At 57.8% G+C, this 25,824-nt stretch overlaps 3 protein-coding genes across 12 annotated transcripts in view; 1 reads left to right on the plus strand and 2 right to left on the minus strand.

The window, feature by feature from the left end:
* Positions 1–214: 214 nt before the first annotated feature.
* On the minus strand, positions 215–8,498 carry IL27RA (interleukin 27 receptor subunit alpha). 2 transcript variants are annotated; one of them, XM_090061269.1, is made up of 15 exons: positions 8,356–8,498; positions 7,384–7,868; positions 6,453–6,576; positions 5,922–6,082; positions 5,559–5,704; positions 5,031–5,169; positions 4,456–4,532; positions 3,997–4,180; positions 3,401–3,586; positions 2,800–2,901; positions 2,369–2,530; positions 1,706–1,834; positions 1,463–1,553; positions 1,077–1,173; positions 215–788 (listed from the first exon to the last, which is right to left on the minus strand). In XM_090061269.1, exons 2-15 carry the CDS (start codon positions 7,463–7,465, stop codon positions 588–590), a joined length of 1,881 nt encoding a protein of 626 aa, XP_089917395.1. In that variant the 5' UTR covers positions 7,466–7,868; positions 8,356–8,498; the 3' UTR covers positions 215–587. The 2 variants fall into 2 exon arrangements, with proteins under 2 accessions (XP_089917395.1, XP_089917396.1); XM_090061270.1 differs by having other exon boundaries at positions 589–788; positions 1,726–1,834.
* A 1,065-nt stretch (positions 8,499–9,563) lies between these two features.
* Positions 9,564–11,024, minus strand: RLN3 (relaxin 3). Its single transcript, XM_090061274.1, has 2 exons — positions 10,739–11,024; positions 9,564–9,796 (listed from the first exon to the last, which is right to left on the minus strand). The coding sequence occupies exons 1-2, from the start codon at positions 10,896–10,898 to the stop codon at positions 9,564–9,566; spliced, it is 393 nt and encodes a 130-aa protein (XP_089917400.1). The 5' UTR covers positions 10,899–11,024.
* A 5,644-nt stretch (positions 11,025–16,668) lies between these two features.
* Positions 16,669–25,824, plus strand: part of RFX1 (regulatory factor X1) — a 31,655-nt gene continuing 22,499 nt past the window's right edge. For 5 of the 9 annotated variants that reach the window (XM_090059375.1, XM_090059380.1, XM_090059377.1 and 2 more), the window contains exons 1-2: positions 16,674–16,960; positions 22,652–22,970. In XM_090059375.1, the coding sequence (XP_089915501.1) occupies positions 22,703–22,970 (268 nt within the window). In that variant the 5' untranslated portion in view covers positions 16,674–16,960; positions 22,652–22,702. Of the gene's footprint in view, positions 16,961–22,651; positions 22,971–25,824 lie in introns of all 9 variants that reach the window. The other 4 variants (XM_090059378.1, XM_090059376.1, XM_090059383.1 and 1 more) reach the window with 3 other exon arrangements.

Below are 25,824 nucleotides of genomic sequence, written 5' to 3' on the forward strand. Positions count from 1 at the left end.
GGTTAAGAGCAGGAGATTCTGGGAGGCCAGGACTCCTGGGTTCTGGGTTCCAACCCAGCACGGGGAGGGTTGTTTGGATCTAGTAATTGGGGAGCAGGGCTGGAAGCCCGGACCCCCCCCACAACACACACACTATAGAAGGGGGTGACAGCACGGGGGGCGGGAGGACCCCCATCTCCCCACAACCAGGTGCCAAAGACACAGGAGCCGGCAGTTACACAGGATGGGTGTATTTACAAGGTCATCATTAAGGCTACAGGGGGTGCTGGGAACGCTGGCCCTGCCCCTTTACTGGAGGCCCCACTCCCTCCCCCATCTGGGAGAGTGTGGAACTTAGGGGGGCTTTAACAGCCTAACCCCTGCAAGCCCAGATGGCTCCAGGGAGAGCAGGCCGCCCGGACTCCTGGGTCCTCTCCCCAGCTTTGGGAGGGCAGTGTAGTCAACTGGGTGGAGCAGCTGGGGTCTGGAGCAGACCTGGTGCCTCCTGGAGGGGTGCACAAGCCCCTCCTCCTAGTGCCAGCCAGCGCCCCATGCTGACAGTGCCAGGCGGTAGGAGCTGTGCCCATGTCCTAGTGCTCCCCACAGGCTCATACCAGTCCCATCACTTCCTCGGGCGTGGGCATGAAGTGCTTCTCGTAGCCAGATAGGACGGGTGGCGGGTCCCCAGAGCTACAGCTGGGTCCAGGGCTCGGAGGGGTCTTGATGTTGGGTGAGGTGGATGCTTCAATGGCGATGTGGGTGATGGGTGGCTCCTTGGGGGCCAGGCTGAACACCAAGCTGCCAGTGTCCTAGAGGGCACAGGGAAAGAACCCAGGAGTCCAGAGCCCAGCTCTTCCCTAGCCAGACCCCTTCCTCTCCCCACCTGGGGCAGGGAGAGAACCCAGGTGTCTGGACTGCCCAGCTCCTTGGAGCTGCCAGGCCCTGCTCCCTCCTGAGAACCCAGGTGTCTGCATCCTGGCTCCCTGGAATCACTAAACTACTCTCCCTCTTGATGAGCCCAGGCATCCGGGCTCCCTTCAGTCATTAGACACTGCCCCCTCCTGATGGAACCCAGGTGTCCGTGCCTCACGCCGTACCTTTGGCACCTCCTGTAGTAGGACAAAGCTGTGGACAGGGTCTGGGACCTTCTCCCAGCACCAGCGTGGAAGCACCTTGCGGCACAGGGTCAGCAGCCTGCGGGGCAATGAATATGCATCTGCTCATTTGCATACATTGGATTCCTTTCCACTCATCCCTGCCCCGGACATGTGGGTTCTCTCCCCAGCTCTGGGAAGGGAGTGGGGGCTGAGGGGTTGGACTGGGGGGGCTGGGAGCCCAGATGCTTGGGTTCTTCCTGCACCAGAGCAGAGCACCTGGCTCTCAGCCCCACTCAGGGGAAAGGCAGGGGGTCCCCCCAGGAGGGCACACACAGGACCAGGGAGGCAATTAGAGGGGCATCTGGCCCCCCCTCTGGGGCTCTTACTGTGCTCTGAAGATGATTCCTGTGATGCAGGCCAGGAGGAGGAAGAGGCTGAGGCCAAGAAGGGCCCCCAGGATGGTCTGCCAATGGGAACCTGGGGGTGATTCGGGGGGGAGGGGAATCATGGCCTGTTCCTGTCGGCATCCTGTAGCAGCAAGTACAGCACCCACAGGGTACCAGCCCCCAGGAGCCCCCTCTAGACCAAGGGGGGATGCCTGGGGGCTGGGGGACCAAGCTGACTCTTACTGGGTGTGTGGAAGACGTACACAGCGCTGGTGGGACCCTCCCCAACGTTTGTGGAGCCGCTCATCCGGAGGTAGTAGGTGGTGCCCGGCTGTAGCCCTGATAGCCAGTAGCTCCGCTCACTGGCGTTCACTGATGTCGGGGGAACAACATTATGGAAGTTCCCTGCTGCCCCTAGATCCCCAGCCCTGTGCTCTAGTCCCTGTATCCCAGCCACAGTCCCCCAGATCCCAGCTCCAGCCCCTAGATCCCAGATCCCAGCCTATCCCCCACACCCCCACCTCCTGAATCCCTGCCCCATGCTCCCAAACTGAACTGAAGCCTTTGGATCCCAGATCCCAGCTCTCAGACCCCAGCTCCATCCCCCCCAGACTGAAGCCCCTGGATCCTGCATCCCAGCCCTATCCTCCCAAACTGAAGCCCCTGGATCCAGCTCCTTGCTCCTGGATCCTAGCCCCAGGCCTCCTGCCCCCAGATCCCAGCCCCTGGCCACCAGCCCTAAACCCCTGGAGCTCAGTCCCCTACCCCAGCCCCTGAGACCTCCTCCCCCAGCCCCATGGAGCATATAAGCCTGCTACTGCTGTCAGCTGGGGAGAGTGTCTGACCTGTGCCCAGAGTGACCAGCCCCCCCACTCCCCCAGTTCCAAGGGGTGGGGGGTCTCTAACCGCTTTGGTTGGTGTTGAGGCTGCCAGTGGCAGACTCCAGGTATAGGGTGTAGTTCACAAGCTTCCCATGGCAGTAGCGCAGGGGGATTTCATGCCAGGAGATGACAGAAGCCGTTGGGGACACACTCTGGGCATGCAGGCCCTCGGGCCCGGCTGATGGTACTGGGGGAGCAGGGCAGGCATGAGTGGGGAAGTTACCTCCACCCCACCCCCTGGTGCTGCCCACCCTTGGTCCTGACACCAGAGGGCACCCAGATCCTGTTCCCCCCCAGCCATGCCACTGGGGGGGCACCCAGATCCTGCCCCCATTCCTGCCAGCAGGGAACACCCCAAACCCTGCCCCCCTACCTCCATCATGGGACCCTGCCCCTTTCCTACTGTCACCCAGGAGTGGCCCAGATCCTGCCCACTACCCCACTGCTACCACTTACCTCCTTCCTGGATGTAGACACGGATGGAAGGGGCTGCCCCGAAGCCATGTGGGTAAAGTGCGTACACGCGCACCTGGTATGGCACCTCAGGCTGGAACTTGCCTAGGAGGGGTGGGAGGCATGGATCAGAGACCAGGTGGCTGGCAGTAGGGCAGGGTGGGGGCTTCTAGCCCTGGCTACTGACCCCCCTCCCAGCACAGCCAAGAGAAGGCAGGTTGTGGGCAGAAAGATGGGAAGGGGTCTGCAGGATCCAGAAGGGTGCACCTGCCAGGTGCACCGGGCATCAATGCTCACTCTGAGCAGGGACTGAGTCCTGCTGTCTGGGCTTCCAGTGTCTCTGCCCCTCTGTCCTACTGGCCCTGCTCTTGTCCTCAAGGTAGGGATAGAACCCAGGAGTCCTGGCATCTGGACTCTGCTATAACCCCTCTACCTCTCAGAATGGGGACAGCACCCAGGCGTCTGAGCTCCCAGTCCCCCCTGATATAACCCCCTAGCCCCAACTCCCCTCCCAGAGCTGGAAAGAACCAGGCATCTGGGCTGGGCTCCCAGCCCCCCAGTTGCCTCCCAGAGCTTGAGAGAGAACCCAGGCATCCAGGCCCACCTGGAAGCAAGGTGTGGTTGTGTTCCAGCGGGCAGCGTGTCCAGTTAGGCAGGGTCCTGGGGTCTCCCATCTCCTCAGCCCACTCCACCAGCAGCTCCTGCGGCTCCATGCCTGGTGCCATCCAGCTCACAGCTAGGCCCCCCCCAGATACTGCCTCTGCCTTCACCTCCTGGGGGGGCGGCAGGTCTGGGGGTGCATAGGGGATGTCAGTGCTCACCCAGTGCCCATGGTGTGTGCTCCCCATGCCCAAGCCAGGAATGAAGGGTGCCTGTGGGGCTCCAGGGCCCTGATCCAGGCCTGATCCTGGGCCCAGTGCTGGGAATGCAGCAGGGGTCTGCCTTCTATAGGATCCTGATTTAGGCCTGATCCTGGACCAGGGCTGAACTGCGGCTGCCACAGTCCAGGGGGGTCCCAATCTGGGCCTGATCCAGTGGCAGGAAGTGGCTCAGGGGAAAAGGCCAGGCTTCCACCCTCCATAGGGCCCTGATCTTGGCCTGATCCTGTGACCACTGGCTAAGGTAGGGCTGAAGCAGGGGCTTCCTCTCTCCCTGGGGAGGCACTGAATAGGACCCAGTCTGGGGGCTGCAGGGACTCACCGGTTCGCTCCAGACTGAGGATGGCCGGCTTAGTGTGCCCACGGTGGGTGCTGGCCGAGATGGAGGCATTGGGGGCAGTGCAGGGCAGTTGTGCACGGCAGCAGGGGACAGCCTGATCTGGGGCTGGTGGGATGGCCACATTGTAGCTGGTCACCACCCCCCGTGCCAACTTGGGGTCCAGCTCCTGGGAGGTGGTGGGAGAAGGATTAAACCTCAGGGACCCCAGCTCCCCTCTGCCCCCCTCATCTCCCAGGGCACTGTGGGGAAAATTGGGCCTCAAATGCGACCACTTCTGGGGTGGAATGTAGCAGGTGAACAGCTGCCTTAAAATGCTGCCCCTGCCCCCTGCAAAAGAGACTAACAAAGCCTGGCCTCAGGGGCTCATTGGAGGCTGGGAGGGGTGTGGGGGGTGACCTTTAACCCTTTGCTTCTCAGGTTGCTGGGGGGGATGGTCCTCACCTTCCACAGTAGCAGGCAGGGTCTCCCTGGCTCTGTGTCATTCAGCACCCGCCACACGTCTACGAGGCCCTCAGGAGCTGCAGGTAGCAAGGGGCTCAGGGCAGGCAGGGGGAGAATCCAGGTATCTGGGCTCTCAGCCCTGCCCCCCTCTAATCCCCCAGGCCCCACTCCAGTCCCAGAGCTGGAGAGAAGCTAGGTATCTGGGGTCCCCCTATTCTAACCCCTGCTAGCCCCCTCTCCCCTCATAGACTAGGGAGAGAACCCAGGTGAACCCATCTTGGGATCCCAGTCCCCCTTCTCCAAACTCCCCAGACCCCTCTCTCCTTTCAGAGAACCCAGGTGTCTGGGCTCCCAGCAGCTTCTCCTCCCCCTGCCCCAGCCCTCTTCTCCTCCCATAGTTGGAGAGAGCCCAGATGTCCAGGCTCCCCTTCCTCTCACCCCTCCCAGCCCCCACTGCCTTCCTGGAATGGGGGCAGAACCCACATGTCTGGGCTCCCAGACCTCCTTGCTCTCCCTTGCCAGCCTCCTGCCCTCCTGAAGCTGGAGAGAACCCAGGTGTCTGGGCTGGGCCCTACCAGCCTCAGGGGTGGTGAAGCGCAGGGGGGCCCCCCAGTCGCTCCAGGGGGGGCCGCACCGCGCTTGTGCCTCATAGACTGTGAATGGCTCCAGGCCCAGGAACTCATGGCCGCTGGGCTCCAGGTCATCCTCGGGTACCTGCCAGGGGACACAGGGGCATGAGAGGACAGGGCTGGACACCTGGGTTCTCCCCCAGCTCGGGGAGTGGGGAGGGGGTTGGGTGGTGAGAGTAGGAAGAATGGGAACCCAGACGCCTGGGTTCTCTCTCCAGTTTGGGCCTGGGAGCCCACTTCTGGGAGGGGAGTGGGGTCTGTGGGATTAGAAGAGGGGGGGCTGGGAGCCAGGACACCTGGGTTTTCTCCCCAGCTCAGTGCGGGGAGCCCAGATGTCTGGGTTCTCTCCAGCTATGGGAGGGCAAGAGTCTGAGCAGGGGAGGGTGAGAGTTTAGATGTCTGGCCCTCAGGCCTCCCTGTGGTGACCCTACATGCGTGTACATGCACATGCACATGGCAGCTGCACAGACTCACCGAGGTCCAGCTGGAGGTGCCACAGGGCCGGTAGCGCAGCTCGCAGGCTGGCGGGGGGGTGGCAGGTGGAGACCCTTCAGTCTCCCAGGTCACGGCCACCCCCAAGGACATGTTCACCAGGCTCAGCCGGGGTGGGGGGGGCTTCACTGGGGGGGAAGGGAAAGAGGGAGAATTGGGACCCAGGCTCCCAACCCCACCCTGCAGCAGGATGGAACCCAGGTGTTCAGGCTTCCTTTGCTCTGACCTGTAGACCCTGCTACCCCTCTCAATGCTGGAGCAAGAACCCAGGTGTCCTGGCCCCCAGCCCTGGCCTGTAGGAAGCTCCTGCCCCCCCCCGGCATTGCCCCATCCCGGGGCAGGTACCAATGGCATCCAGATCCAGGCGCAGTGTCCGTGTCACATTAGTCCCATCACCAGCTTCCACCCATACATCATAGACCTCATTCTGCGTCAGGTGGCTCCTCTCCACCAACACCCAACACTGCCTGGGTGGGAATGGAGCACTCTGGGAGGCACCGGGCAGGCTGTGGGAAGGGGCATCAAGTTGGAGAGGGACCTAGGTGTCCAGGAACCCAACCCCTGGCCAAAACAGCATGGGGGACCCAAACATCCGAGCTCCTGGCCTCCCGCAACTCCACTCCCTTCCCAGAACTGGGGAGAGAATCCAGGTGTCCAGGGCTCCCAACCCCTTATGCTCTACCCAACAGATCCCACTCCCTTTCCAGAGCTGGAGAGGACCCAGGTGTCCAGGCTCCCTGCTCTATCCTGCAAGACCTCCCCACACCCCAAGTACTGGGATAGTACCAGGTGTCCCAGCTCCCAGCCCGCCCTGCTCTCACCCTCAGCCCCCTGCCCTCACAGAGAACCCAGGCATCAGGGCAGGCTCATACTCACAGCTTGAGGCCCCGGTAGTGCAGGTGATAGGGACCAGAGGCATTGTGGGGCGCAGGGCCGGCCCAGGAGCAGTTCATGTCCCCACGGGGTCCCAGGCGGTGACAAGCCAGTGCCATAGGCTGCCCTGCAACACAACACATGTGAACCCCAGACTGCAGGCAAGGCAGGTGCTCCCAGTCCCACCAGACCCCACTTCCTGTCCTAAACTGCCTGGCTTTCACCGCTGCACCCCGCATCAGAGCTGGGGAAAGAACCCAGGCGTCTGGTCTTGTAATCCCCTCTCCTGTGATCTGTAGATCTCCCCCTTTCCCCCCACCAGGAGTTGGAGATATAACCCAGGCGTCCAGGCCCCCTGCTCTAAACCCCCAATCCCCCCTCCCTCCCCACGAGCTGGAGAGAACCCAGGCGTCCAGGCTCCCAGTGCCCTTGCTCTAACCCCCCAGCCTGCAACCCCCTCCTGGAGAACCCAGGCATCCGGACTCCCAGTCCCTGCTGCTCCAGCTTCCCCTCCCCTCCCAGAGCTGGGAAGGAACCCAGGTGTCTGCTCCTATCCCTGCTCTGATCAAAGGGAAAACCCAGGAGTCCTGTTGACTCCCTGCACCCCACACCCCCCAGACACTTCCTGCCGGGGGGGAGGGGGGCACTGGAGCACCCACATCCTCTTGCGTGTGCTCAGTGCAAGGGGGGAGGGGGACATGACAAGCTGGGGTTGCAGGAAGTGTGTGGGGGGGGCAGAGCAGGGTGCTGTGTGGTTGGGTGCAGCCATAAGGCAGAGCTGGGCATAGAACCCAGGCATCTGGACTTCCAGACCACCGTGCTCTCATCCCCAACCCCAACTCCCTCCCCTGAGCTGGAGAGAACCCAGGCATCTGGGGTCCAACCCGCATCCCCCATCCCAAAGCTGGAGAGAACCCAGGCGTCTGACCCTTACCCTCCTCAATGCCCAGCACATCCAGTGCCAGGAGCAGGACCCATGCTCTGCTCCAGCACCCCATGGATCCGAGGGGGCTCATCGCCACCTGGCCCAGGGGCTCCTGCTGCTTTCCGTTCAGGTCCCCGCTGGCCTAGGGAGGGAGTTCCCGGGGCAAGAGGCTCCCTGGAGGAATCTCAAGTTTTTTTTGAGGGGGGGAGTCTGGGACTCTGTGGGGTCTCAGGGCTCCTGGAGGGGTCTCAGGGCTCTGGGAGGGACTTGGGGTTCACAGGGGGTTTCAGGGCTATCGGGGGGGGGTTGTCTCAAGTGGTGTCTGGGGCTCTCACAGTTAGGTAGGGATCTTACAGCTCCTGGGGGGGTTTCAAGGCCCTGGGGGGGTCTCGGGGTTTCTGGGGGAGTCTCACAGTTCCTGAGGGAGGGGTGGTTTCGGAGCACAACAGGGACTTTGGTGGCTTCAGAGGGAGGCAGATCTTGGTCCTGGGCACCTGGGAGGAGAATCAGCTCCATGATGGCAGGCCCCAGCCTCCACTGGGGAAGGGGGACAGTCAAGCACCTCTGTATTGGGCCTGACCCCGAGGGAAGGGGGTGTGGGGTGCCTGGCAGGTAAATGTCTGCACCCGTCTGCACCCGACAGCTAGGAGCGGGCGGCAGCCAGGGCATGCCCCCTCCTCCCTCCCCGCCCCATGTCCCGCCCAGAGCTGGAAAAAGCCCAGGCATCTGGACTCCCAGCATGCCCCCCCCCCCCAACTCTCACCCGTAGCCCGTACTCTCCTCCCAAAGCTGGAGGGAATCCAGGTGTCCAGTCTCCCAGCACCCCTTGCTCCAACCCAACCTGGACTACCTTCCCAGTGCTAGGAGAGAACCCAGGCGTCCTGCCCAGTCCCTTTCACTCCAGCACCAGCCCAGAGCTGTCTCACCTCCTCTTGCTCCCCCAAGTCCCTTCCAGCCTCCCAGGCCCCAGCCCTGTCTCACCCATGAAGGCCCGGGCCCTGACATGCTGCCCTGGGTAGGGACTGGAAGGGGGGGGAAGCACAGCCCCCCCCCAACCTTCCCCCGGAGCGGGGCCTGGCGGCTGCTCGCAGCACAGCAGGAAGCGCAGGGCTGTGGGGGCCGTACAGGATGTGCACACGCATGCATATACACCACTCTGCCCCACACCCCAGCTCTCCTCCTCCCCCCGCCCAGTGCCTGGGGCTCAGGCTGCCTCCTCGCTGCGGGGAATGGGTGGCCCAATGCCTGGCAGCCTCATGGGAGAAGTGAGTCACCCATGACCCTCGCCCTGCTCCTGCAGGGGCCCGTGTTGCAGGGGTGGAGCCGACCCAGGCGTCTGGCCACTCCACTTCGCCCCAGGGTGGAAGCAGAACCCAGGAGTCTGGGCTTGCCAGCCACTTCTTGCTCTAACCACTAGGTCTTTCCAAGAGCTAGGCAGAGAACCCTCCCTCTCCTCTCCCCCACTAACCTACAGCCTTCCTCAGCAGTGGGAAAGGACCCCCCACTACCTTAGTGCCCCTCCCCCCACAGCACCCCATGCCAGGGACAGACACTTGGATTGTTTCCCCTGCGTGGGCAAGGACTTGGAGACTAATGGCCACAGGGGGGTGGGAAGCAGATACGCCCAGAGTCCAGCACTCCTGTGTTCCACAGGCAATGTGGGGTGAGCAGGGCAGGGGCCTGGACTCCTGGGGTCCCCGAGGGTGGGGGAGGGTCTGGAGCTAGGGAGTCCTGGGTTCTGCCCTGGCTATGGAGCGGTTAGCAGAGGCCACCCAACCAACCTGTGAATGGGCTGTGCTCCACCAGGCTGCCTCCCCAGGGCAACACCCACTGTCCCCTGCCACCCCTTCCCATGTAGGGGGCAGGAAAGGTCAAGGATGAGGCAACCCCCCCCCGCCATGGGGGGGAGGTGCTGGGGCAGGCAGTACTCAGCCCCTGCTGTGCCCCCCACCCCTGCTGGGAAATAACCAGCCATGGCCAGAGGGGGTGCTTTTGCACAGAGAAGCAAGAAAGCCCAGACTGGAGCAATCCCCAGTCCCTAGTGCACCAGCCTTGGCCAGCAGCAGGTACTGTGAGTGTGGGGGTATTCTGATATCACCCAGCTTCCAACATGGGCTTTGTTCAATGCTTTATTGGAGTCTGTTTACAGCACGGCTGCCCCAGTGAGAACCCCTCCCGGCTCCCCTGCTCTAGCAGAGGGAGCTGATCTCGCTTTTGCTACAGCCCCAGCGGCAGCAGGCAGCACTGAGCCCAGTGACAACATCGCGGGGACCCCGGGGCGGGGCCCAACTCTCATCCAGCACTCCCCGGCCATCCCGGCCCTGCCACCGCTCCGGGAGCCTCCCAGGATCCCACTCGCTGGAGCCAGCTGCCTCCAATGACTCGTCCCCTCCCAGGAGGCTGTTCAGGGCATCCGGATCCCCTAAGAAGAGAGTGGAGAGGGAAGCGCAAAGGGTTAATCCAGCCTGCAATGGAGCTTCCTTCTGCCCTGCCAGCATGTGGCCCTGCTGCTAGAGCTGCAGGGCAGGAGGGGGTGGTCAGAATTGCCCTTGTGTTGTGAGCAATATAGGGCTCAAGATGCATGAATGAGTCAATGGGGGGGGTGGGGGGAAATCACTCTTGTGGTATGAGTGATATAGGACTTAAGACCCATGGATGAGCTGGCCAGCGTGCTATAAACAATACAGAACTAAAGGACCCATGAATGAGCCATGGGAGGGGAAAACACCTTTATGCTGTAACCAATATAGGGCTTAGGACCCATGAATGAGCTGGGAGAGGGATCACCTCTGTGTTATGAGCAATACAAGGCCTAGGACCCATGGGTGAACAGCCCCAGTGGCAGCCAGCAGATGGACAGAGCCCCCTGCCTGGCTCCCAGTGCTCCCTCACCCCTGCTCCAGCCACCAGTAATCCTCTCCCAACACACTTCCTGGAGCTGGGAGAACCTAAGCGTCCTGGCTCCCAGTCTCCATGACAAGTACATTCCATTCACTTTCCACTGGTGAGTGGCACTGGGCACTGTCAGACCCAAGATGGTGCCATCCTGACCTACTGCCGTCTCCCTAGAGCCCCAGGCCTGATTCCAGTTCTTCCTGGGGCCCCTGCCTCCCACACACCTTGCACCCATTTCCCAGGCAGGAAGGCTGAGGATAGGAGAATACAGTGACTCATTAAAAGTCACCCTGCAGGGCAAGAGCAGGGCTGGGAAATGAATCCAGGAGTGCTGGCTCCCAGCCTCCTGCCTTGCTCCAACCACTAGCCCCCACTGCCCTCTAGAGCTGGGGGTAGAACCCAGGCGTCTCGGCTCACTCGCCCCTGCCCGCTCCAGCAACAGAACCCAGGAGGCCGGGCCCCCACTCACCTGCTCGGCGCCAGCGGGAGCCACCACAGGTGAAGATGACGGCACGGATGAACTCACGGCCACAGAGCTTGACACCATAGGGGGGACCCCGGGCCTCAGCCTCCAGCTTGGGCACCACGAGCAGAGTCCGAAGCACCAGCACTGCCAGCAACTTCTGCATGGCTGGACAGAGCCTGGAGCTGCCTCCTGGCACAGCCGCAGGGCCTAAATAGTCTACACAGGGCCACCCCCACCCTGGAGAGATGGGCTGGGGGGGCTGGAGCCAGTGCCAGAGCTGGAGAGAGGGAGGCAGATAACCTTTGCATGCAAGGCGTGAGTCACACCTGATTCCCCCCAGCCTCTCTCAGCCCCCACCTGCTCCATGACTCCCCCCTCCCCACCCCTGTCGGCACCCGCTGTCTCCTGGCTTCACATGGGGCCTTGGGGACTCATGTGCATGAGCTGGGTCTCAGATGCACACGTGTGCACATATGGGACTCCTGGCATGTAACCTCTCCTGCACAGCAGTGCTGGGTCCCTTACACATACGCATGTGCATTGTTCTTCTCTGCACCTCTGGTCGTCCCCCCCCCCCCACACAAGCTTTCCTTCAGTGCATTTCTGGTCCTTCCCTCCCACATATATACACATGCACATGTGAGCTCTCCTTTACTGCATATCTGGTCCCCTCACACAAACATGCACATGTACTCTCTTGGTCCCCAACCCAACACACACACACTCTTCTTCACCATAGTTCTGCCCCCCCACCCCCATGCTGTCCTTTATAGCACTTATCTTCACCCCCACATGTGTGCATTGTCTTTCACCATACTTCTGGTCCCACCCCACACACATATATACCCACGTGTGCACTCTTCTTCACTGCACTTCTGGTCCCTCCTACACACGCGCGCGCACACACACACACACACACACACACACACACACTCTTCTTCACCAGTTTTACTCTCTCTCCCCCCACATGTGCACCCCACATGCTTTCCATACATGTGTTCTTTTCACCATGCCAACACACCAACAGCCCTGGCCTACCCGCTCCCATACAAACTTGCACACTGCTTGCCATGGGTGAACTACTTCCCTTCACAGATACCTTGCTCACACATGCACGTGTCACCCTGGGCACATGTGTACGTATGCACGCACACACATACACACACAGAAAATCCCTGCACTTAGTAACAAACATGCTCCCAATCTCAGTAAGGGGCCCCGGGCAGAAGCTCTGGCTTGTGGGGGGGGATCCCAGTCTCTCCCAGGAAGGGGCACTGGGCAGAAGCACTGGTTCCCAGTCTCTCCCGGTAAAAAGGGCACTGGGCAGAAGTGCTAGTTTGCAGGAGAGCTCCCAGTCTTGGGCACTGAGGTACCCCACCCTTGAGCATCCTCCATTCCCGACTCACTGCTCTCACATCCCCCAGAACCCACAGCTGGCTGAACTTTCCTTATCTCATTCCACAACACTCCTGCCTTCCTCCCCGATAAGGCCTCGCAAAGGCCAGGCCACGGCTTGCTGCAGAGAGATAACCCCCCTGGAACGGGGACAAACAGCCGATGAAATCCAAGCTTCCACCTTGACCCGGAGATCAGTCTTCTGGAGAGGAGGGGGGTCCAGGACCCTATGTGAGGGGAATTATTCATGCCCATCATCGTAAGAGCCTGGGGGCAGAGGCAGGGGCTAGGGCTGGGGCTGGTGCAGAGATTGGGGGTGGGGGGGAATAGCACCAGGCGTGGGCAAGCTCCCCCCACCCTTAAGCTAGTGCTTCTTCCCAGTGCCCTTTGCTGGGAGAGACTGGGAACCAGCACTTCTGGCCAGTGCCCCTCACTGGGAGAGACTGTGGGTGACAGGTTTGGGGAAAGATGAGGAACCAGGCAGTGGGATGGGGGTATCTGGGGGCTGCTAGGACTCTATAGGCTCTGCAGGGAACAGAGGCAGCTGCTAGTTCTTAAAACATTGCTGGCTTTAACTTCCTGGAGACAGACCGGACACATAAACATAGGAAGGACCAGAATGGGGCAGACCCATGGTCCATTTAGCCCAGTATCCTGTCTCCACCAGTGGCAGGAGTGGATCCTATAAAGGGAGAGCATTGAACAGGGGATCTCTAGTGTGATCCATCCTTTAGTCAATACCCTCCCATCATCTGCCATTTATTAGGATAGAGACACCAGAGGAAACATCTCCAACTGTTCCATTCAACAGCTGCTAATAAATCTATCAGCCATGAATGGGGTAGATGCAGAGTGGTGCAATCATCCAATCCTAGAGACATGGGGCTGAAAAGGACCTCCAGGGATTGCATCCAGTCAAACCCCCTGCCTGAGGGAGAATCAGCCCTATCCAAGCCATCCTAGACAAATCCATTGTTTAACCTCTGAGTAAAACTACCACCAGCCCTCACACAACATCAGGCATTGCACCTGAACTTCCACAGGGAAAGCCAGGGAACCACGGTGGCCAATGTCCTGCTTCAGCTAAGGCTGTTAATACACATTCAAGAGACCCCAGGCAGAGACCGTGTCCCACTACAGGGGAAGGCACCCCCCACACCAGCCTATACCAACCTATCCAGGGTGGGAAATTCTTTCCTGACTCCAACGTAGCACTGGTCTGAGCCTGAATAGAGGGGCAAGATCCTCTAGCCAGGAGTCTCTGGGTTGAGTCCCAGCAGGAGCATTGGCATAGCCCAGTCACCTTCTCCAGCCTGGGCTGCAGCCAACACTCAATGCCTCTGAGGGAAGCTTAAAAATACCCTAACATCAGTAGCAGGAGGGCAGGAAAATAGAATTCCCTCCCAGCCCCACACGACAAATCAAAGCCCAGAATTATTATTATTTTTTTTAATTAAAATATATTTAGGTATATGTATATACACATCCTCTGTCATAGACTTCCATTGCACATTTTCTTTTCCAAACCACCTTAATAAGCCCATGCACCTGTTACAATAACCACACCTGTTCCCCTGCACCCCCTGCATACCCACCCTCTGCCCTTCCCTAACTCAAACAATCTTAGTCCCAGTCCCAATTTGGGATTTACCTTCTCAGTTAATTCACAGTCCTTGTTGCTGGTGATGTCACTGTCACTTCCACTGCTGCCGATCCTATTGTCCTCCTTGCTATCTTCAGGCCCAGCGGTGTCATTGTCCCCTCTGTTCTCCCTGTCCTCTTCCCTTCCCAAGGGGGCTTTGAAGAACCTGTGCAATATGTCCCTTTTCCAGATGGAGTTGGCTGTGTCCTCTCCAACCGTTTTCCAGTAGTAGGGCTGGAGTTCACTCAGAAACATTTTAACATAGTCTGTTTGCTCAAGCTGAATGTGACTGTACATCAGGAGATTCTTGCATTGCCACAGGGCACTCCTGATGTAGGACTCAAACAGGTTGAAGCAGGTTATCTGGGACCCCTGATGTTTAGTCAGGTATCCATACAGCGCTGTATCCCTTGTCAACAGCATGACTCCTGTCACTTCCTCCAGGAGCCGGCTTACCTTTTTCCACAGAGCCAAAAGTGGTGGTCGACGGTCTCATTCACACCTTGGCAGCTTTCCTCTGGGACATCTGGGTCTAGACTCTCATCTCACTCTGTGCCTCCACATCTTCACTGGGAGTACACTGTGAGCTGAGCCAGTTCAACAAAGCCCAGAAGTCTGGAAAACCCCCACAGTAAAACACTGGCATTGCTAGGCCTAGATCATCCCTGACCAGTGGCTGTTCAGCCTCTCCTAAACCCTCTAGTAATGGAAAGTGCACAGCTTCCCTGGGAATCTACTCCACAGACCTCCTGCTCTAACCATGAAGAAGCTTTTCCTGAGATCCACCCTAAGCCTACTTTGCTGCAAGTTCAAGCTATTGATCCACGTCCTCTTCTCTACAGCCTCCCACCCTTTGATTCCTGTTCCCCACAAAGTTTAAAACCAACTGCCTGACTGTGACAGCAGTAACTTTCCAATTGAGACAGCAGTGAGGGAATCCATTGACTTCAGGGCTCTTATTGTCTCCCTAGTTCCAGCTAGACTCTTCACTCCACAGGTGTTAATGACCCTCTCTCCCTTTTTTTTTTAAATGGTCTTCATATTCCCCTAATAAAGACCCTTTCTTCTGCAGTTCTGCTCTCTGTTCATGGCTGCTGGTCATACACAGCTCCTATATCACAACCTTGAAGACTGTTTTTGCCACTTCTGATTGAGCTGTTATGACTTGGAGACCTTGAAGTCATGACAGTTCTCTAAAAACCAACACTATATGCAGCATCAATCAAAAGAGCCAATAAAACATTGGAGAGATGGAGTTTTACATGAGCTTTTGTTCCCTCTGCTATTTAACTCTACCCCAGGGACCTGAGAAAGGAGACTGTGATCCCTGACCACTGGCTTATATCCACCTCATGCACACAGCTGGGCCAATAAAAGACATCACCCCCCCACCCCCCGCCATAAAATGTCAGGCATCGCTAAAAAGAGAACTGAAAACAGATTAATTGTGGCATCATACAAATTCATGGGGCACCCACAACTCAAATCCCTGAGGGCAGCTGGGGTCCCCACATCTCAGGGTTGGAGGTCAGAGACTTAGACAAAGTTTACAGAAGGGCAACCACAATGATCAGGGAGCTGGAGCCATTGCCAAGCCAGGAGACACTAAAAGGCTGAGTCTTTAGTTAGGAAAGGAGAAGGCCAATGATGGGGAAATTGATAGAAGTCTATAAAGTCATGAAGGGCATGGACCAAGTGAACAGGGAGCTGCTATTCACCAAGATACTAGAATTAAGGTCCGTCACTGACATGAGCAGGAGACTGGTTTAAAACTAAGAGCAAGGGCTTATTTTTTCTCTCTCTATGCAGCACATTGTTAACCTGTGGGACTTGTTAGCAGGTCCATAGGATCAAAGGAAAGTCAGGCTGGAATAGCAGATGGATCACTAGATATACCCAGTCCATTACTCTGGTATCCAAACTTGCCATAGCTCCAAGGAAGAACCTGAGGTTTGGGAGACAGGTGGAAGGCAAGCAGAGTGTCACTGGCCAACTCAGAGCTTCATGGAGCTGGGCCAGGGATCCTGACCTTCCCTGTGCTGTGAACCCTGACATCTCAGAAACCTCCCCAGCCATCTGCCCTGGGGAGATGGCTCACATAGCTGAGCCGGGTCACCACTAAGCCACTGGGATCCTGATGTCACACACATGACCGTGAGGTCACTAGGTGCCACATTCTCATGATGCCAGCACACAAGAACCTGGCAGACTAGCAAATATGCCACACACATCATCACATGGCGGCAGCAATCACACTTGCAACCTCATGATCTCACAGCCATGTCATAAAACATGTCTGGTGACACATTGCCATGTAGAAAGCCTTGGTGACTTTATGGCACTTGGAAACTGTGATGTCATAAACACATGCTACCCAAACTGGTAAGGTAATAGGACACACAGTGACGTGGGGGGACGGGGCACTGGACTATCTAACTACTAGAACCGGGAGGTCGGGAGAAGAAAGAAATGAGAGGCAGGCGAAAGCTTCTGAGACTACAATTCCCAGAAGCCCACAAGGTCGGGGGAGCATGCGCACCTCCTCCCACACCGGGGCGCGGCTCTATTAACACCTCCTCCAGCCTCCTTTAGCTGACTGACAGAGCCCAAAGCCATTCCTAGCCCGCCAACTCCATGCTGGCCCAATCCGCCTCCGTCTTTCCAAACCCTGCCCCCATCCACGAGACCAACGAAGGGCACGTCGACGGACGCGGTGAGGAGCCAATCGGCACTCGCCCCACACAAGCGAAAGCTCGCGACCAGCACGGGGGGCGGGGCGGACGCTGAGTGGCGGGGTTCAGAGCCAATCGGCGCGGGGAACTCAGAGATAGGCAAGAGGGACCACCAATGGTTGCGCCCATCTTAGCCAATCGGTGCCTGGGCTCGTGAGGGCCTCCCTTCCCCCCCTTCCTTCCAGCCCCGCCCGTAGCCGAGGTGGGTAGCAACAGTTGCCCCGGTGAGGGAACACGGAGGGCGCCATAGCCACGGTAGTCGTGGCGACCAGGAAACCCGGCAACAACAACAACAACCGCCCCGAGCGGCACCCCCTCCGCGCCTCCACCTCCCCCCGCCCCGGCAGCGACTCCTCGGGACCCCGCCAGCACCCGCGGGCCGAGGCGCTCGACCCGACCCGCCGCGCCGGATCCTCCGCGGGGCTCCCGGCCCGGGCCGCAGGAGGGACCAGTAAGGTGGGTCCTACTTTAGTTCTACCCCCAGGCACAAAATGGCGGGAGTGCTGGTGAGAACGGGACACTGCCAGCCACCCGCGCTGGGGGGGGAAGGCGCCGCCCTCCCCTGACTGAGGGGCCAGGCGACTGCCCCGGGATTAAGAAGGGCCCAGGCCCGGCGGGCGGGGCTTGCAGCGCTCCCCGGTGATTGGTGGGCGGACGGGCCAATGGGAAGAGGCGGGGCCGTGGGGTCGGCCAATGATGGGAGGCCGAGGGGGCGGGGCGCAGTGTGAGGGAAAAGTGGGGAGACCCTCCTCACTGAGAGGGGAGCCCTGTCGCTGGGCAAGGGCGGGGGTGTGATGTTACAGGGTGATGTCACTCCAGCCAGTGATGTTAGAGGGTAGGGGTGCCACCCAGGCAACCTGGCCCAGCTGTGATGTCACTGTGAGGTGTCCGGGGGAAGTGCCCCTGAATTGCACGCTCTGCTGTGAGGAAGTGACAGAATAATCGCCTGGGGATGAGACCTTCCCTGGTTGCAATCCCTTGTGAGCTCGGGTTTCGGTGCCAGGTTCCTGCCAGACCACGCCCTAGCTGTGATGTCACTGTGAGCAGAGAGGCTGCTGTGATGTCATATGCAGTTGCAATGCCATTGTGAGCTCAGGGCCATCAGTGCGAGGTTCCTGTGAGCCCAGCTGCAATGCTCTTGTGAGAGTCACTGCCCTGTCATGAACTCAGGAGCTCTTCTGTGATGTCATTACACCAGTATGCTATCATCATGAGGTCACTGCACCCATCATGGTCCCTAATGAAAGGCTAGCATCACTGGGACACAGCCTGTTTGTAGCCCCCTCCGCCCCTGTGTCACGTGGAGGCCAGGGTCAAGCCCCAAGCCTGCCTCACCCCTCAGCCTCTCTGGCACCATCTCCATTCCCCCCTCCCACCTGGTGCTTCCCTTCTGGGGACCCCCCTTCAGGGACACAGCAAGATGCCCACAGGGTTCCAAAGCCCAAGCACTTTGTACTTTACCCAGCACGAGATCCTATAGAATACCACATCCCCAGTGCCTTCCCTCTCCTCGCCATCAAGCTGCCATCTCAGGATCCATCTCACCTACCCACCTCTTCTGGCTTTTTCCCTTTCCCAGCCAGGGGACACCCTCTTCATTGGCTTCCTTTTATTAGGGCTGGTCCCTCAGTCAAACCTACCCCCTTTGTTACAAAGGCACTGCCCTTTGGTTCCCCTCACCACCTGCACCTGCTCCCTAGATCCCTCCTGGGTCCCTCCAAGATCCCCACTTCTGTCTATGCTCTGTGCTGTTGCATACCTAGTTTGTGCCATCGAAGCCTAGGTCCCTGCAGTGAAATCGCCCAACACCAGTTCCTCCTCTCACAGCTGGTCTTTCCCATTGAACCCGATCCGGGGGGATACATGACACATCTCTGCGATCCTATGGCATGCTGAGGCATTGGGTGAGACAGAGGTCCCATAACCAGGTACCAGTCACAATGGGGATGTTTTGATGTCGTGTGCTGTTTCCGCACATCACCCTAGCATGCCGGGATGGTGGCTTCAGTGGTCTGTGTTGCCGCAGAATTATGCTCAAAGGGGCTTTTGTATCTGGGCAGTATTGAGCCATCTGGCCATGAGGCTGGGGCACGTCAGGCTGTCACAGCTTGAAGTGTTGTCAAAGGGGCCCCAAACTCCCTTAGCAGCAACACAGCTTAATGTGTTTCCCAGGCCTTGGAGATGGCCCCCAGATATCCAAGCACCCTCTGATGCTTGAAGCCTGACAGCAAAAGTAACATTGCTCAGGGTTAGTTCAAAGCAGCCCCCTTCTCCCTCCACTGAGGGCCCTCAGGGTAGGGGATGGAGCTGCAGCCCCCCGCCCCTCCCCCACAAGTTTTCCTGGAGTCCATGAGGAGGGCGCAGTGATCCCTTGACTGTTCTCAAGATGGTTTGCAAGTGATAGCTGTCTGATGGGGCAGGCTGTGTCCCCTCCCAGCCCTTCTGGACCCCATTGAGAAGGGGCATGGTGCTGATGGGTTCCTCTGGTTGGGGATATTGGCTATGGAGCGTCTTAGTCATTCCAGAGGCTTTTAATCCACCCTGCTCACATCATAGAGTCCAGCAGTGGGGCTGGAAGGGACCTCCAGAGGTCACTTCTAGTCCAACCCCATGCCTGAGGCATGGATCAGCCCTATCCAAACCATCCTGCCCTCCTGTGTCTCCCTGGCTTTGGGTGCCAGCAGGAACTAGGCCAATCCCATGTTTGAGATGGGAGAGGTCCCAGCCCAAGACACCATAGACATGGTCAGAGGGGCATGATTGGTAGGCCTGCTCTGGGGAATGGGGTCCTGTGGCAGCCTGGGAAGGGAATTTGGCTGCCACAGGACCCCCGAGTTTGGCTGCTGAGGCCTAGGATAGCTGTTGGGATGCCTGGGTTCTGTTTCTAGCAGCACAAGTTAACTTCCTGATTGACTTCAGGGAAAGCGTTTCTTGTCTGTGCCTCAGTGGTCCCCTTTAGGGAGGTGGGATCAGCTCTCCTTCCACATCCTGGACTCTGAAGAGCTTGGTTGATAGCTGTTTGTGAGGTGCCTGGGGCTGAGGAAATAAGTGCCAAGTAGAATTGTTTGTCCTTGTCCCTTGGATGTGGCTGTTCCCTCATCTCTGTTCTTTCTCTCCTGGGCTCAGCTCCCAGCCTGGCTGGTCAACATCCGTCCCTTGCCTGTGGATGTCTCCATGCTGGCATGCTGGTCTGGGGGTCCCTGCTGGTGCCTCCCCATGTGCCACAACCCCTTGCCAGGCCTGGGAGCACCTGGAGACGGGGCCCTTGCCGATATGAAAGAGATCTAATCATGAGCCTGGGGCAGTAACAGTAACATGGATATTAGGCCAAATTCCAGCTCAGGTGACTCCATTCTCTGATTCCCATCAGATACAGACTCTTCCCTTCAATCTCAGCCTAAGCTACAGGCAGGCACATTCCACGTTCCCTTCCACAGGAGGCTGCAGTAGTAGTCCCACAGCATGGCTTGTAAACTGTGGCTTTCTGGAGGAGGGGCTGTAACTATGTGGAACCACTCCCATGGTCTGGTCTCATGGAGATGGGAGGCAGTGGGCTCGGATGTCTCCTCCAAGCTGGGGCAGAGGCAATTCCCCTGCCCACCAGCCTTGAGGGAGCCCCTGGAGGGGAAGGGGCAGATGGGGGGGGCTCTGTGGGGACCCCAAGAGGGACATCTCTGCCCCCATGCTGGGATCTTTGGGGCTTAGCAGACCCAAGTGGGAGCAGGAAGAAGATGGCTGTACCTTGGAGGTCCCCTCCCTTTAGGACGATTGCCCCTAGAGCCAGCCCCACCAGAGCCAGGGGAACCATCCCTCGCAAGTGGGGGTGGGAAGGCAACCCCTCTCCCCACCAGGCCTCCGTGTTTACTGCGATGACTCATGGGAGGGACAAGAATCTAAAAACAGGCAGGTTTATTTCCAAGCTCAGTGACCAAGTATCCAAGCACCCAGGGAATGCGAACAGTTCCCCAGCCTGGCAATCCCAGCCCTCACAGCACCTGGCATGTGGGAAATATCTGGCCAGTACATTAATTATAGCTGTTAATTATAGCGACCCCCTGGGGGTGAGATCTCCCCTTCCAAACTGAGCTTTATGCTCCTCCCAAGCTCTGTGCCTCTCCACCCCCCTGCAGGAGGTCAGTATCAGCCCCGTGGAACAGTGGGGAAACTGGGGGACAGGAAAGAATGATGCTGTCAGGTCCAGAGAGCCAGGAATAAACTTTTATTTTTTAAGAATTTTTTTGTGTTCCAAGCCAAATCAAGTCCAAATCCGTGAGTCAGTCCAGAACCATAAGTGGCCTTACACCCGCAAACATCCTCCATCCTCACCAGGGGCTTCAGATATTTCTAAAGTCTTTTGGCAGGCAGTTTATGTGCAGGCCCAAGCCCAGAGGCTTGAGGTTCAGATGCCCCCAGGTTTCACCTGCCCTCAGCCATATGGTCACAAGGAGCAAGCTAGGGAGGAGTCTTCTATTTCCATAAAGTGGGCTTTAAGCCCCAACACCTCAGCAGGTACTAAACCACACCAGAAGAAAAGTTACCCCAGGACCATGTAAGGAAAATGGCCTTCATGGATCCAGATACATTTTGTTCCTGGGGGAAACACCGACTACTTGTCTTCCAAAATGGCACCACCCTCCCTGAGCTGGGAATAGGTCCCTGCTCCACATTCAGGGCTCCCTTCCCCAGGGCTCTGGTGAGCCCACCTGCGGCCATACGGTCCACAGGATTCATGCTTGTGTGCACATGTTTGCATACGTGCATATATACATGCCTCTTGGCCAGGAAGTGCAGGAGATTATGATCCCCTAGTCGGAGGGAGTGTGACGGTGACAGCTGCAGGGTCAGGGCTGGGCCAGACAAAACCTGGTGTCCCAAAGCCTCTGGGTGGCCCTGCCTCCCTTCTTCTCCCCACCAAGCTCCAGCCACCTGGGACAGCATGTGGCTCTGCCCATACTCCCTTGGAGACAGGACCCCACAGTTGGGTTTCCTCAGCCTGTCGAGAAGGTAGCCCTCTCCAAGCCCCCAAATCACGGTGCAAAGGCTAATTAGCTCCTAGGGCCAGCCTTGCTGTGCAAGCTGGGGAAACAGAGGCACACAGGGCAGGAGTCTCAGCTTGCCCTATGGGGCTGGGAGGGCAGGAGACACAGGGAGGGGAGGCTGGGAAGGGTTCTGGGGCCCTGTCTTCCCCCTGCGACTGATTTACCTGCAAGTCTTTGTGAAGAGTTACATCTCTGCTCCATGCTGCTATGTCCTGGAAGGCTCCTGATGCTCCATTGACTGCAACTTGGAGCTCCTTGGGTTGGCAATACCAGGAAGGGGTGGGGGTCACTACAACCCTGTCCTGCCCCCAGCCATGAACCTTTGCCATCCTCTGGGCAAGTCTTCCCCAGACCCCTTGTATCAGGGGGAGGAACCAAGGCTAGAACTAAGGGTCCCAGCTGCTCTCTGGCCCCTGTGAGCAGGCACCAGTTGAATGAGCCCATGGCCACTTACTGCCACAGCTGCTGGGATAGGACGGGTTGAGTCAGGGTGACCAAGAAGTTTAGTGGCTCCATACTCTGCAGCAAAGAGCTCTGAGTGGAGTTCATGCACCTCCAGGCTGGAGCAGAGTGGAGGACTCCCCCTGGACCTCAGCAACCTCTGGAAGCCAGACCTGTGGCATTTCACATCTGGGACCCAGAATCCGTCCCATTTAGAAAGCAGCTGCCTCTTGTCTCCCTGCTCTAGGACCTCACCATGGAGCCTGGAGCCTCTCTCCACTTCCGTGAGGCTGGCAGCAGGGTAGGGGGCAGATTGAGACCCTACAGTCCTTGCAGGACCTCTGGGCACTGCATCCTGATGAGTTTCTCTCAGCCTGTTCCTTTTCCAGACCGGTTTCCTTTGGGAAGTGTGTGTGTGTGTGTGTGTGTGTGTGTGTTTTGGGGGGAGATGAATGGGTACCTCCTGCTTCTCCCTGCTGTAATTGACTGTAATTAGTTATTAACCATGGGGTGTAATTAGGTTAGTGCTTAACGAATAGAGCAGCAGGGAACTGTTTCTATCTGGGGATCGCTTTACAATTGATTAATTGTTTTTTTTTTCTTTTCTCTCTTTGTTTTCTATTTTGTTTTTTCCTCTTTTTTTCCCCTTTTCCCTCCTCGACAAAAGGAAGCAGGAAAAAAAAAAGACTTATTTATTATCATTTTCCCCACTGTTGGCATGGCAACACAGGCGTACGTTACGGAATTACAGGCAGCCCAGCAACAGTCACAGCAGCAGCAACAGCCGGCAGCGGCCCCCGCTGCGGCCTCGGCCCCAGCCACTGCCTCGGCGCCATACGTCGCTGACCTGCAAAGCACCCAGCCCCAGCCACCCACCCAGAAGCAGTATGTGGCGGAAATCCAGACCGCCCCACCACCTGCCCAACCCACCGGTCAGCAGACCCCAGCACCAGCCCCGCAGCAGTACATTGTAGTCACCGTGTCTGGTAAGTATCTAGAGGGTACATTGGGATAGGACAGGGTTGCCCCTGAGGTCCTAAGTGGTATAACAGTGTTGGGATCCCCATGGGTTGTCCAGAGGGTGGAAAGCTAGGTTGGGGGGTTTTGGCAGTGTCTCGAGAACATCAGTGCCATGCTGGGCAGTGTCCAGGCTGTCTGTCTCCAACAGCAGGGGTAGGAGAGGGAGTGTGTGGACAGGACCTATCTGGAGCATAGCCTCATTGGCACTGACATGGGGCTGTCAGAGGAGACCTCCCCCATTTTGTCCTGTTCAGTCACTCTCCCTGGATCCAGCCTACTTCAGTCTGTCTTGTCCCTTCTTGAACCCCAGACATGCCCCATGTCTTGTCCTCAGCAGAAGCACCCTAGGGCAGGTGGTTCCGTTGGGAGATGCCCCCCACCATGTCTGCCATTCCTTTGAGCTGGGTGCCTGAGAAACCCCGTCTCTCTGCTTCCTCTCAGGCCCATGGTTGCAAACTGCTCAATGCCCTTTCCCCCTCTAATGCCCTCAAGCTGAAGACTCGCAAGCTGCAAACCCATCCCCTAGCACAGAGGTGGCCAACCAGCCACAAGTTGGCATGGGCTGCCTCTGTGCATGGCATGCAGCAGATGAGGGAGGGGACAGGCAGCAGAGTAGGAGGTATGGCAAGAAGCAGAAAGCAGAGAGGAAATCAGGCAGGGGGCAGAAAGCAGACCAGCCAAATGGGGCAGGGAGCCCAGGGCAAGAAGCTGATCAGGCAGGGGAAATAGATCAGAGCAGGGAGGGCATGGGGCTAATTTACAGCACACCTGCCAAAATAATTGTCCCTCGCCTCCCACAGCTGCTCTAGCACCTATATTTGCAAGCAGGTAAAACCCTCCAGCTGGCCATGATCAGACTGGCCACATGCCTTAGCCCAGGCAGCACCTCCTGTTGGTCTGATGAACCCCCAGAGCATGGACACTGCCTGGTCTAGGCTCATCTTCGACCTGAAACCCATTCATCTTGCCACCAGCTTCTTGGCTCAGTAGCATTGTGTGAAAACCTAGGCCAGGCCCAGAGGTTTGTGCCATCAGTCTCATAGTTTCATAGTTGGTAGGGTCAGAAGGGAACTGAGCAGATTATCAAGTCCGACCCCCTGCCATGGCAGGAAAGAGTACTGGGGTCAGCTAGCCTCCTCTTAAAGACCCCCAGTGTAGGAGCCAGCACCACTTCTCTTGGAAGTTGGTTCCAGGTCCTAGCTGCCCTGACAGTGAAGTAGCGCCTCCTGATATCTAGCCTGAATCTACTCTCTGCCAGCTTGTGACCGTTATTTCTTGTCACTCCTGGTAGTGTACTAGACAGAACTGCATTCTTCCCTGAGGTGTCAAAGTTCCTTGCACTCCTAAATCTGTTCATTCTCACACCCGCCTATGAGGTGGGGAAGCATTGATGGCACTGTTTCATTGGCTAGGAACAGATGCTGCATTTATCCCTGGAGAAGTCATGGAGAAATTGGGCTGGAAGGGACCTCTGGAGGTCACGTCTAATCCAATCCCCTGCTGGAGGCAGAATCATCCCCATCCAAACCATCCCATACAAAGTTGTGCCTGGGTTTATCCCAGACTAAAAAACTCCCAGGATTGGCATGTACACACATCACCCTTCCTATGCGAGTTTAGGGTGGGGCTGAGTGCTTTTCTACTATGGATTCAATGCTGCAATCCTGGGAAGTACTTTGCAGTATCCCAGGATAAACCATTACTGCCTTTTTTCTGGGAAACTATTCAGCTGTATCTTGGGACAATGGACATGGATGTTTGTGTGACTCCAATGAGTCCTGGGACAGTGTGGTTTATCTCAGGATAAATGTGACATCTGTTTGTAGCCACAGAAGGGGTACTGAAGCCCTGAAGGACCAGGAACCAGCTCTCACCATCCCAGTGGCAGGGAGGTGAAAGTGCTGTCCTGTCCCACCAGCAGCAGCTGAGGCAAAAAAGCAGCAAGGGGGTAGGGAGCCCAAGATCCAGACAGAGCTCTGCTTGCTGCTGGGCCCATGAGGGTGCCCTTCCTCCAGAGACTGGCGAGTCCCTGGTTCTGACCAGCTCACGCATCATCAATTCAGAACCATCTTCAGAACTCGGCTCATTCCAGGCCTGGAACAGAAGCTAATCATCCTCCCAGGACAGTGTCTCCTGCTGTGGGCTGGAATCATTCTTCTAGGACGGCGTCTCTCCTGTGGGTTGGAATCATTCTCCCAGGACAGCATCTCTCCTGTGGGCTGGGTGGGAGTGAGAAGGACCAGGAGCTGAGGTCAGTTTCTGCCTCTCAGGCATTTTCACAGCTTTACTGGTGATTGTTCCAGATCCTGGCTACCTAGGCTCACTGAGGACTCAGAAATAGCTAGTTGACCCCCAGATCTACTGAGTTGCAAGGCATGGTAAGACCTGAACAGCTGCCTTCAGTTCCACAGTTGGCCCAGGTTGGGATCTGCTTACTGTTTCAGAGCTGAAAACCCTTCATCCCTCTCAGGTCACGCTGAGGCATCCTTCCCCCAGTGTGTTACTGGGACTCAAGCCAGGGCTGGAATGAGAGATAGGGTGGGTGACAGACTCTACAGGTCTAATTGTGCCTCTGTGAGCGCTTCTGGGTCCTGAAGTGCAGACTCCTTGACTAGCCCAGATGATCTGTGTGGCACGTGTCTGTAGAGTGTTAACATGGATTCAATTGTGCTGGGCTCAGGAGCTGTCTGCCTTGTCTTCCAGTTGGGGATGCTCTAGCCTGGCTGTGCTCACAGAGCATCAGAAAGTCAAACTGGAGATGGAGCTGGGGATTGGGTGTGGGCAATGGAGCCCTGACCAGAGTCATGGCCTTTGGACTTG

Source organism: Crocodylus siamensis, chromosome 8 (genome assembly GCF_052110815.1).
Source record: "Crocodylus siamensis isolate JL-2025a chromosome 8, ASM5211081v1, whole genome shotgun sequence".
Lineage (NCBI taxonomy): Eukaryota > Metazoa > Chordata > Crocodylia > Crocodylidae > Crocodylus > Crocodylus siamensis.